The sequence below is a fragment of the Hypoxylon fragiforme genome, assembly GCF_022984875.1.
Source record: "Hypoxylon fragiforme strain CBS 206.31 chromosome Unknown GGS25scaffold_5, whole genome shotgun sequence".
In the NCBI taxonomy this organism is placed as follows: Eukaryota; Fungi; Ascomycota; class Sordariomycetes; order Xylariales; family Hypoxylaceae; genus Hypoxylon; species Hypoxylon fragiforme.
Window position 1 is genome coordinate 2,561,894 of NW_026054760.1, and position 12,190 is coordinate 2,574,083.

Sequence of the window (12,190 nt, forward strand, 5' to 3'; positions counted from 1 at the left end):
CTCTTTGCTGATACTCGCCTTCCTTTTCCATAATGTCCCCGAGATCGCGTTTAGCAAGGCCTCTTACCTCCGTTTTACGTCCTGTTCCACAGCAGCGACGATCACCACCGCCCCTCAATAACACACACCCGGCTACTGTCGCATCCGTATTCTCGCACGCGCGTCAGACACAACACGCCCCCTTCAGCAGCAGCAGCAAACCGGTTTCATCTTCGGATCCTACCGAGTCGCCGCTACCACCCCCTTCTCGCAAATGGCTCACGGAACTTGAATTGCGGATCGGGAGATGTCTCTCATTCGGATGTAATAGGGAGCAGACACAGCTCGCGTCCGACATACTGCTGATCCTCGCGACGGAATGGCGCGAGCTGACTGTGGGCTCCGAGGGCTATCTGTCAAGTGGCCGTAGGGGCCTGAGAAACCAACAGGTCGTGTGGGGGGAGATGGATAGCTTCGTAGGTAGTCCTAGTCCCTCGCCGTACTCCGAATAGACGACACAAGAAGGGACTAGAGTAGATGCTGGCGATGCGATTGTGAACAGCAACGCCACTATATCTATCTTCCTATGTATAGGTACTCATACGTGCTAATGTGTGAAGATGGACAGCACCGCTAATAAGCAAGTCGCAACGGGAATAGGGCCACGTCAATAACGCAAATTACATCCGCTGGGCCGAGTCGGCGCGCGTAAACTTCATCATGTACCTCGCGGGCGCGGACAAGTCGCACTCCCAAGAGTGGCGGGAGCTCATGACGCCGAAAGGCGTCGGGCTGATCATGAAGTCCATCAAAGCCGAATACAAGCTCGTGCGTTGTCCCCCTCTCGCTACTTATGCGCAGAGCCGGAACTAAACTCTGCCACAGCCAATAACCTACCCCGACACCATCTCCGTGTACCACAAGGTGCGCACCTTCCCCGAGCAAGCCGACACCTCGCTCATCCTCGACTGCGTCGTCATCTCGCACGTGCACAAGCGTGTCGCCGCGCGCACCGAGGAGGACATCGTCGTCTACGACTACGCCGCTGCTCAAAAGACCTTCATCCCAGACTTCGCGCTCCGCGCGTTCCGCGGCATCTGGCGCCAGCAGAACGAGGAGAGCCAGGCCACGAGGGCCAGGATCCTGGGGCTCGAGAGCCGCGTCGAGGCGCTTGAGAGGCTCACGTGGAATAAAGAGGGCGCGGTCGAGGATATGGGGGGGCGATAGGGAGACAGCTGGAGGAGTTTGGGATGATTTATGCGGGGTTGTAGATACCTATGTGCCTATAGATACCTATATAGGGTTTCAGGGGGGTTTAAACCCCAGTGTTTTGGTAGGGAAACGATGACAAAAGGTTCGTTCTGTGCATAGATGCGTGCTTGGGTACTTAGATAGATATTGAGTATAGCATAGGACCGGCTAGGTACATTACATTGATATGCATGGTTTGGAGGAGATATTCAAGCCATTGTCAGTAAGTGAGTTAGGGGTAAAGGGAGTATCAAGGGTGTACGAGGATAGGCACCTATGGATATCATTTTCTTTCCTTCTTCTTGCCTAGTCCCGCTTGCTTCTCATATGCTTTAATGCATACCTAGTGTATATGTCTCTGGGTTCCTAGAACTCATGTTGTGGTTCTCTCTTAACGTTGCTGTTTCCAGAGATGTATTATAGGTATGGAGGGTACCAGGCTCGAACCCAGCACCTGCGAACGGATCGTACTGTCAAGGTGGCGTTTTAGTCGAAGTGACGCTTCCAGCATACCTGTGATCCCGCCGGCGGTGGTTGGAAAAGTGGAATGCAACTATGACTTATATACCCTAGGTACCTACGTACGCGATACAAAGGTACGGAGGATGGTGGATGGTAGATGGGGTTGGCGATGGCGATGGCGATGGTTGTTGCGCCCTGAAAGTTAAGGGGTAACATTGAAGGTTGAAGGTTGGGGACTGAGGCTGAGGCTGGGCGGCTATCGCTGATGGAGATACATAGAGAAAGATAAGGTCAGCCTTGCTGAAAAATAAGTTATCATAATGGTGGGTTTAAAGCTCATTATAGTGTCACGGTGTTCATGTTTGGATATAATCTCCTGGAAGTAAGGATTGGGTTTCTTTTGCTGGGGCAAGTATTACATTCTGCTGCATATCTCTAGTGATACTTGTACCTGAGTTTTCCTAATATTTTCATGAATAGCAGTGTTCGATTTGACATCTTGCTCACCTTATGTGGAAGGAGATCCCTGGTTAGGTATCTAAGGTAGGTAGGTACTTAGGTAGTCAACACCCCCTTTCGTATTAACTTCGCGTCGTCACAATTTCCCTAGATATGACCTATATATGGGTCTATTGATACTCTCTAGAAACCTAAAGGGAGTTTGTTGTGGTTAGTTACGTATTCATCTGCTGCCCTTGAAGCCCTCAAACTTCCCCCTTTTGAATAGCACCAACATTATTTCATCCAACAGACTGCATAGGTGTCGACAGAAGACACAAACGTATTCACTATAAATCATTTGTTTCTTGACTTTTGAAAAAAGCACACATTGTCCTATGCTTCAAGTTCCAGCCTGACAGATCAGATTCGGGTGCAAGACGATTGTTTGACTAGCCATACGTCAAGCCAGGCCAAAACATTACCTACTCGCTTTGCCTTGAGTGCAGAGGAATTTTCTACATCCTTTAACTACTACAAACAACGGATCACGAAGTATAGAAAATGGCGGAAGACCTAATCTGTACCGACATTATACTTTCACTACACCCACCAGACGTCGCCCAAATTCTTTCAAGGAACAAGAAGTATCTGTATCGAAACGATAGGCTTGGATTCGGAAGCAAACGAATATGGTTGTACGAGGCGAGTCCAATTAGAGGTATCCGGTACTGTGCGGAAGTTTCGCTCGGAATGACACTTGATGGGATTGACAATGCTAGCCTTTCTGAGGCGAATAAACGAGAGTTGGACTTATACAGAGCCTTGGAGCCAGGAAACAGCAGGCCTGGGTACGTCTACAAGATACACAAGTTCTACCGGCTGCAGAAGACCATCAGCTTGGATAACATGCGAGAAAAGGGCTGGGTAATAAAAGTGTACCCGGTGCCAGTATACTATGCTAGCCGGGAGATGGTCTCGGAACTTGAACCAGGCCTGATTCTAGAGTTTGATGACATGGCCACAGGTGTACAAGGCTCTACGGCGGCAACGTTGCCAACTTGGTAGTCCTGAAGGTGCTAAGACTGTAGGTGGTCCTCCGAGACGAAACATGATTATCTGCTACAGCTTTACGGTATAATATCAAGCGTTTTCACCACAAGCAGCGCGAGCCTTTATCATAGATAATTCTATTTCAAGTCACTTGCATAATGCTTCACTAAACACTGGTGTAATTGTTATAGTATTGGCCGGCCCCCTATTCTATAGGTGAGTGATTGCCTAGATCATACTCATAACGATACTGGGCATTCGCTGCCTACCAGAAGATTTGGTTGAGCGTTATATCGTTCCATCCATCCATCCGGTTGATATATGCTATGCTAAAGCTGACAAGAAGCATAGCCTTCAAAGCTGAAAGCTATGAGGACCATACTAATCTTGGGAACAAGCAAGCTAGAAAAAAATCATCATGACATGAGATGCAAAGGATAAAGGGGCGACGACTAATGAAACCCGGCTTGGATTCTCCCTATTTTTAGAAATAGTAGGCACAAAGCAACCTTGGAACTTAGGAGAGAGGTTAAGGGGCTCTGGAATCGTTGATCGACGGTCGACCTCCATAACCCGACTAACCTGGCTTCATTCTCTCCCCTTCGAGATGATCGCCGTCAACTGGATCTCGGATCTTCAGGCCCCGTAAAGCAAACCCCGTGTCTACCTGGCCTAGATCCTGATAACGCACTCCATTTAGTGCTTTCCCCGGATCTACTTGCTGGGCAGGTACATCACTTCCCCCAGTCCTAGATATGGCGCCAGCAGAGGCCAAACCGCAGAGCCCCTCGCTCGTGTAGACGATATACCTGGGTACGGTGTCAATGTCATGATATTTGCATGTGCTTGACTACCTGCCTGCCTGCCTACATACCTATGTACCTAGGGCACGTAGCTTAGTAGCCAAGAAAACCGCCGAGACTAGTCGCTGAGGGCTCTCCAATCGGCCGAATACAGCCGTGGTGGAGGCCCGGGCGGGCCTGGGTGGACTCATTTCATGCGTAGCACACACACACACACATGTTGGATCTTGAGATGATATGTACGGGGAAGACTGCTATGTATGGGGAAGACTAGGCGCTGGTAGGTAGATATAGTGCGATCGGGGGGGAGCTAGAGGCCTCGCTTAGGGGTATATGATGATGTTATAGATGGAGTAGGGAGTCGGGCAGGTACTATGTAGGTAGGTGGGTAGATAGGTAGATAGGTAGATAGGTAAGTAACTTGAAGGGTCCGCTTGGCTCCCGGCAGGTATTCAGAGGTATATTACTTGTCTGCTATAGTCTGGCTAGTTAGCTATGTAGCTCTGGAAAGTTGGAGGTTGGCTTGGAGAGTAGCGTCGCCGAGGAAGTGCGTTGTTGTTGTTGTTGTTCTTGTCTGCACGGAGATCACGGGAATGGGGATATATCACTACATCTCGCCGAAATCATCGCCGCGGAAGGCAGGGCCACATGCGTCTTCGTTCAAGTGGTTGTAACTTGTGAATAGTTACCATAGTACCTACTTTCGTTCTTGGAGACTAATTAATTACTTGACTGCCGACTACGATCTGTATGCTAGATACTAGCCTAACCAGATACTTACCTGCACTTCGTAGGCATGGAAGCAGACTAGCTAAACATAGACAGGAAGTGGAGAAAGCCTTCAGCCCTGAGGCGATCTAGAATACAACTCCCGTCTGACCATAATCTATGCCGCCCCCTTTTAAATTTGACGAGCAGACATGAAACATATCGTCTTTCAGTTTTGAGTATACATCACCGTAAGTGCGCCTATAAGAAATTGGCAGCCTGGGCTCTATTAGTAGTTACGGGGTTGCAAACTACCTGGTAGGCATGCACGGCTTGATGGGTTTCGAGGTTACATCGTAAGATCGTTTAAGGGGGCGGCTCGCGGTGGATGAGAGATGGATGCCGAGCTTTATTCGTATGCTCGGGTCGCAATGTTGTGATATGCTTCATGGCGGCGCAGTCGGCGATGGGGTACAGAATGGATAGCGGACCCTTTGAACCACCGCGGCGGGTATGATGATGCCTGGAAGATAACACCTGTCTTCTGGTCCTTTGATAAGGCAGATTCACGCGCTTCTCCTGTAATACCGACTGTTGGCGGTATCTGACTACCTACCCAGTAAGCATAATATAAATTGTTGCTGCTAACGATTTTCTAGACGAAGAGAATAAACCCCGGATTTCTATGTTATCACAAGTCCCGGCAGGTTAAGAGGAATCAACCACGCTTATTATACGTGCCAGGATTGGTGGAAAAACCGCGAGCTATACATGCACAGATCCTAGACGACGGTTTGGTGTCAAGATGCACGCAAATCTGGGGAAATATACTCAAATATGGTAGAAGTACCCTTTACTATGTATTCGGGCCGAGTTCCCCATAGCGTTGTTATCGCCTGTTATGTGTGAGGCCCATCATGAGGTTTTGGACAGGCTTTCCTTACATTCTAACCTGGCAGCCCTGGGCGTGCTTACCTAGCGTACCTTGTAATAACTAACTGGACGGTCAGTTCTTTATTTTGCGGGGGATGGGGGAAGGAAGAAGAGAAGAGGGCTTGTGAAGAAGGGAGGAAAAGCTGGGGTTAGGCTGAGTGTTCTTTGCTCCACACACAGACACACAGAACATCTTTAGGGGTTCTACTGCGTACAGGTAAGGGGTAACCTTGAAAACATGTGATTTGAGTACTTTATAACGGAATAGTGTAGATGTAGACCTGTTTGTCGAATTTTGATGCATGTGATTTAAGTAGGGGGGAGGTTTATTAGCAAGATTTTGAAGTTCTGTTTGCTTGCCCATGATGAAGATCTCATTATAAGATCGACATGCTGTAGGCCAATACGGGCGCCTTGCCTCTACTGATGGATAGCAGAGATAGATGCCTCGCCAGGTAAATATCGTACTGCTGTTTATGATTCGCGAGTACGATTACGGCAGTTGGGGGACACAGGGCCACAGGGCCACAAAGGCCACAGAGACCACACATAGAGACCATTATAGACGCGCACCGTGTTCCTTCGCACTATGAGCCCTGAGCCATAGCACAGCTGGCGGATTGTCATCCATGCTGTTATGTCACGTATCATATCTGTTCACAGTAAGCTGTTGTGCAACATACGTTCAGCGCAATCAATCATGATGACGCCTCTCCGTAGGACGCGAGGACGACAGTAGTGGGATTCTGGGATTGCTGGCGGTCAGAACGGAGAGGAAAGGTCCCGAGGTTCTGGTAATAGCTTATTACTAGGTAGGTAGGTAGGTAGGTAGGTAGGTAGGAACTCTGCGGTAGTCTCTGCCTACATAATACATAGGCAGGTATGTATGTTCACAGTATTCACAGCGATTGAGCAAACACATTAAAACCCTTGCCAACGATTCCCTTTCTTGAATAGGAAGATTCCGGATTTTGCAAAACCCACCAAAATTCACCAGTCTCAGTACCTTGTTCGCCTTGGCTGGGTATGGGGAAGACTTGCTAGGGTTGGTTATTGTTGATTTCATGATTAGCGACCGGTTTGAATCTACAGCCTTAGTTCAGTCCTGTAAATACTGTAGTCATCATCATCACCCAAAATCGTCACCGAGGCCAAGACCTAAAATATACATGTTGGTCAGACGGGAAAGCCGACCGCATATCATATGTATATGGTCTGCGCAATTCAATGTTGTGCATCAAACGTTCCTTTTACTTTTCTGCTGTAATCTTTTAATAACCCCTTTTCTCTCTTTCTCTGGGTTTCCGATTCGATCTATCTCCTGATTAATCTTCTTACCTACATGATAGAGTTTCGCTGACCTCTTTTCGTTATCGATGTTCGACTTGCCCGTTTCAAAGTCAACCCATGCCGTTGGTGTCACGATCATCGCTGCATCGGTGAACTATCTGGTACCTAGTGTCCAGCCCTAAGGACGCATCTTAGTGGAGACAGTGATGTACTAGAGACAGTAGAGACAATAGAGGTAAGAGGGGAAAAAAAAGATGCAAGAAAGGCGAAAAGTAGGATGAATAGCTTACGTCAACTAGTGTCGACGAATAGTAATATCTACAGCTACTAAAATATAAACCCTCAAGTCGATTTCTTTTTAGGAAACAGGTGAGCTCTGTCTCCTGATGCACAATGAAGTCGTGATAATGCTTGACTAGGTACATAATATTGAAGAGCACTTGGTTACCCAGCAGGCTACTTACATACATGTAGGTCGGATACCCGGGGAGCCCTCCAAGGCTCCATTCTGTTCTTACGTTGCAATTGCTCATGGTGGGAAGAACTTGTACCCAATGATGGCCTGGATAGCAACGCCCACTATGCATACAACGTAGCAGCAGAGAGGTTGTACCTAGGTATTCAGGGCTATTTTTGGCTCGTCCACCAGGAAACGCGGGAGATCATCACCTAACCCTCCATCACTGTCGCCCACCGTGGTGATATCCGTGATATACTGGCTGATGGCTGATGCCTTTTCTCGACTTATTACTCGATGAAGAATGTTTGGGGATTTGTTCCATGCAGATAGGCATTCCAACGTCTCGGCTGCTACCTGATAATGTAGTGCCACAAAAGTTCGCGTTTTGCGACGCTGGCACTTAGACAATCTTCCTGTGAAATTTGCGGGCATTTCAATTGATCGATGTCGCCCATTCCACTGTCAAGATCCTTTGACAAATACATGTTTATGCGGTCAGCCTCGGATTGCTGAGTACGGTGTAAAAGTAAATAAAGATACAACAGCCTGGAGGCAATACATATGTAGGATAGGTAGACGAATGTGCCTACATACATGTAATATAGTAGGAGCGGAGTAGGCGAGACTTGTTCGACGTCAACACGAACGTGAATGGATACCGAAGTTGATGTTCATCATGTTTAATTACCTAATAATGCCTTGTTTTCTATTGGGAGTCAGCCTTAAAGGATAGTCATAAGCAATTGCCTATTTAACAGAAACCCGATGGTTTTAAGAGTACCGTCAAGGGGATCGATACGATATACGATTCGTACGAGAGGATTACGATAGGGATAGCAGGATCTGTTGCAAGCAACGTGGATTTTATAGAACTTGGCTGTAACTATGTATGAATATCGGTACCGTATTCCTCCACTTTAACCCTCTATTAACCCTCTATCAACCCTCTACTATGCCGTATAAACGGTTGTCGTCAGCATCCTTGTTTGGCATTCCCCAGAGTTTCTTATTTTTATTTTTATTTTTATTTTTATTTCTACATACTTCAGTGGCTTCCCCATTTCATCTACATGCATTGTACATATCAACATACATATTTCGGTAGAATACCTATGTACTGTACATGTAATAATACTGTTAGTTATAGAGAGAGTAATTACATAGAGAAACTTGTGATTCAACTCCTTGGACCTTGGGCAACTTCATCATGTTTGAAGCCAATTACATCCTATTATGTACCTGCTCCGCCCTTGGTTTAAATTACAATTATATTATTCCATGCTTGAAATTCAATGCTCTCTCTCTCTCTCTCTCTCTCTCTCTATCCTAAAACCTGTTGCCTCGTCACCAGATCGGTCACTTTTCCTGTCTGAGTTTAGGGACAGTTTTATCCAAACTGGGGGTCGCCGACTCGCCGGTGGCTGCGAGACAGATTAACAAGTCGATCGACACTTACTCTAGCTGTATACATATCATTGATTCATTGTCTTTGGCCTACATAATAGTGTACATATTCATAGGTAGTGTAGGTAGTGTAGGTAGTGTACAGTAGGTAGGTACTAAAGGTGCATAAAAGCCACACAGTGCTGGTTTGTAGTATTTTACTTGATATTAGTATCATATTACTATTACTCAATTTCTTATACCAGCGCACACGACCACTCGTCGGAGTCGGTTACCAAATCGGGATATGCTAGCCCGAGTCAGGATAGTCGCACCGGCCACTCACAGTGTGTCTTCAGGGTTCCCGTCTTTGTTTCTTGCCTCAATGCTCTGCTTTTAGGCCCTAAGAAGGCCTTTAAGCCGCTCTCATCTCCATTTCCCCTTCCTCTAGCCGGGGGAACCCTCCTATGTCCTTCGCCTTACCCATCCATCCGTCCATCCCCATCTTTTTTCTCTTCCCTAACCTATTTGCCTCCTCCTCTCCCTCCGATTATTTTTTACTTTTCGTTCTGGTGATTGTGAGCTTGTGTCGGACGACGATCTCTTTTTCTATTTCCGCCTTCTCATCATCATATATCAAAAACATTGTGACAGTTACTCATCTATTGCCCTCTTTTTTTGGTACTTCTCTATCACCTAGTTAACCATCAAAGATCCGGCCACCCACTTCAAGCACCCCGGCCAGCGAATTCCCCGCGTTTTTTTCTAATGAGCGTGATCCCTCCGCCTTTCTATCAGCGACGGGCCGATTAAGAACCTGTCCAATTGCTTCACTCCAGATTCTCTCCGCAAATACTTCCGTGTTCGGATTTGGCTCTCCACACGAGCCTTGTAAAGATCGGGTTGATTGGATTTTTGGAAATAACCTTGGAAGTCGAAGAGGGAAGATAGGTGGACAAAAAGTACTGCGCTGCGCTCGTCTAAAATAAGCCCGTCTACGTCGAAGAATTCGAGTTGGAAATTTCTTGAGTTTTTTGTGATCGCAAATCGAGGATAGCGACGCCAAGATGTCGCAGGCCGTAAAAAGAGCTTGCGATGCTTGCCATCGCCGTAAGGTCAAGTGCGATGGCATCAACCCATGCCGCAACTGCGCTTCGGCGCAGCTAACCTGCACATACAATGCTATTCCACAAAAGAAGGGTCCTAAAGGTTCGAGAGCGAAGGTCATCAGCGAGCTACGCGAAACACAAAGACAGACTAGCCTTTCCGCCAAGGTGCAGAGCCGATTGAACGGTATCAACAGTCCTCCATGCAGTCCTACACTGTCGCCGACTCCTGGTCTCCTAGCCAGCGAGATGGCCAAGGAGTGTATCGAATTCTTCTTCGCAAACATGTACCCGACCATGCCAATTCTCCACCGACAGCGTCTAGAACAGCAGTCGATGTACTTGGACCAGAGTTTGGACACCTACTGTCTAGTAACTTCGCTGTGTGCGTGGATGATGTTCCAGCCCGGAATGAACGTCCCTGGCGCCGATCCTCTTCTCGACCACTTACCAGGAGCCAGTATTGCATCGGGAATGGTTTTAATCGAGGAGACAATTCGAGTTCGAAAAGGATACGAATATCAAGAAACGCCAACTTTGAATAGCCTCTGCACCAGCTATTTTCTGTTCTGTTCCCACTACGCCCTCGACATGCATGACAAGGCGTGGTTTTACCTCCGGGAGGCAACGACTTTGGCCCATATCATTGGGATGAATAAGGAGGAGACTTATCTGCAGTTCGACAATGTTGAAGCCTCGCGACGAAGACGACTCTATTGGCTTCTGTTTGTAACAGAAAGGTATTTCTTCTCGCCTCTTTTTTGATAAGTGTATTGGTTTACTAAACATGAACGGTAAAGGGCGTATGCTTTGCAACGTGGCCGACCCCTAACTCTGCAGGCTTCGATTAACCTTCCGACGATGACCGACGACCCGACGGATCCCCTCGCTCACCAACTGAATGGCTATATCCACTTGGTTAATCTCTTTAGATCATTCGACGATGTGTTCGTCGCTTTATGGAATAAGACGAGAAGCGAATCCTCACCGTCATATCTGACCGCCTTGCAAAAGCAATTCGCAGACATGATACCGCCGTACATGAACGTGCAAGAATCGGATCTGCGAGCTAACCAGCAGTGGCTTAAGGCGATCAACTGGCATATCAACATGCAAAACGGCTGTGTTCCTCAAAGCAACCAAGACCAGATGCAAATGCAATACCCCATCGATATGTCTCGGGATCTGATGTCGATGACCTCTCAATTCTCTACGCAGAGCTCGGAATTGCTAGGGATGCCGCTCGTTGCCAAGTTGTTGGACATCTCATCTGCTCTCATCGAAGTCCTAACACTACTTCCCTCATCAGGCGACCCGTTCAGCATGGGTCCCCGGGAGCAGCTCAACTCGTTATTGCAACTTTTATCGGTTCTGCGCAACGGAGACCACCATTTCCTCCCGCTGCTGCTAAACAAAGTTCACGATATCCTGCCTCGACTTGCAAACCCTGTTTTGCAGCGTGCGCCCGAAAATGCTTGCCTGCAGAACATTGACATATTTGACGGATTCGGTAACGCGGGCATGGCCCAACCTCCCATGATGACGGACTTTCCTTGCAAGACCGAGCCATACACACCGAGCAGTATGCAGCACATACAAGATATTGGAGCAGACTCGGGCCACTCGAACAGTGGAGATGACATGAAGTCACCTTTCCCCATGGTTAGCTCTCCCGCCATCATGTCTCCTGGTGGTGTAGATTACCACGGGAGCGATTTCAACTCGATACCCGATATCATGAGCCCCATCGGACAAACACCACAGCACACATTAAGTCAACAAGGGTCTCTGAACCCGCCACAGCCGCACCATGCGCATCAACACCACAACCTAGCCACGCACAGCATAACCCAGAGCCACAGTATAGGCAACCCGATGCAGACGGACATGCACGCGAACCTAGGACACAGCTTAAGTCAACAGAACAACATGGCGAATATAAGCCAGCAACAACAGAGCATAGCGCAAAACCCGCAGTTCAACATGATGAACAATATGCTACACCGGCAACCGCAGCAGAGGGCGAACAGCTTTATCATGCATCCGCCACACCAGCACCAGCACCAGCATCAGCACCAACCGTCCCAAATACCCAGGACAGTCGGAGACTTCCACGCACTGCAACGAGCGAATTCCGAGAACGTGGCGATGAACACGCTAGGCCTCAGCCATATGAACGCCGAGGTAGACTTTAGTGGACTAAGGTAGTACCGCTTGAACGGTGCTCAGTAAACGAACCGACTCGTTCACTTGCAGTACTCGCCTTTTTCTTGGATCCGTTATATCTACATATATTTTTATGTGCATATACCTACCTACACTCA

The 12,190-nt window shown here is 47.9% G+C and overlaps 4 protein-coding genes across 4 annotated transcripts; all 4 read left to right on the forward strand.

Annotated features, from left to right (window-relative positions):
- Nucleotides 1-32: 32 nt before the first annotated feature.
- Nucleotides 33-1,206, forward strand: GGS25DRAFT_521923 (Thioesterase/thiol ester dehydrase-isomerase; the record flags this gene model as incomplete). The annotated part of the gene is made up of 3 exons (XM_049264140.1): nucleotides 33-455; nucleotides 640-807; nucleotides 865-1,206. 3 exons carry the CDS (start codon nucleotides 33-35, stop codon nucleotides 1,204-1,206), a joined length of 933 nt encoding a protein of 310 aa, XP_049116897.1.
- Nucleotides 1,207-2,568: 1,362 nt separating this feature from the next.
- Nucleotides 2,569-3,198, forward strand: GGS25DRAFT_531760 (uncharacterized protein; the record flags this gene model as incomplete). Its single annotated transcript, XM_049265523.1, has 1 exon — nucleotides 2,569-3,198. Exon 1 carries the CDS (start codon nucleotides 2,695-2,697, stop codon nucleotides 3,196-3,198), a length of 504 nt encoding a protein of 167 aa, XP_049116898.1. The 5' UTR covers nucleotides 2,569-2,694.
- A 4,626-nt stretch (nucleotides 3,199-7,824) lies between these two features.
- Nucleotides 7,825-8,502, forward strand: GGS25DRAFT_491513 (uncharacterized protein). Its single transcript, XM_049261097.1, has 3 exons — nucleotides 7,825-7,847; nucleotides 7,972-8,002; nucleotides 8,066-8,502. The coding sequence occupies exon 3, from the start codon at nucleotides 8,267-8,269 to the stop codon at nucleotides 8,480-8,482; it is 216 nt and encodes a 71-aa protein (XP_049116899.1). The 5' UTR covers nucleotides 7,825-7,847; nucleotides 7,972-8,002; nucleotides 8,066-8,266; the 3' UTR covers nucleotides 8,483-8,502.
- Nucleotides 8,503-9,827: 1,325 nt separating this feature from the next.
- Nucleotides 9,828-12,074, forward strand: GGS25DRAFT_514405 (fungal-specific transcription factor domain-containing protein; the record flags this gene model as incomplete). The annotated part of the gene is made up of 2 exons (XM_049262989.1): nucleotides 9,828-10,606; nucleotides 10,667-12,074. The coding sequence occupies 2 exons, from the start codon at nucleotides 9,828-9,830 to the stop codon at nucleotides 12,072-12,074; spliced, it is 2,187 nt and encodes a 728-aa protein (XP_049116900.1).
- Between the last annotated feature and the right edge of the window lie 116 nt (nucleotides 12,075-12,190).

Bases quoted from the DNA above. Each gene is read 5' to 3' on its own strand.
- GGS25DRAFT_491513 (XM_049261097.1), top strand. From the start codon at position 8,267: ATGAATATCGGTACCGTATTCCTCCACTTTAACCCTCTATTAACCCTC.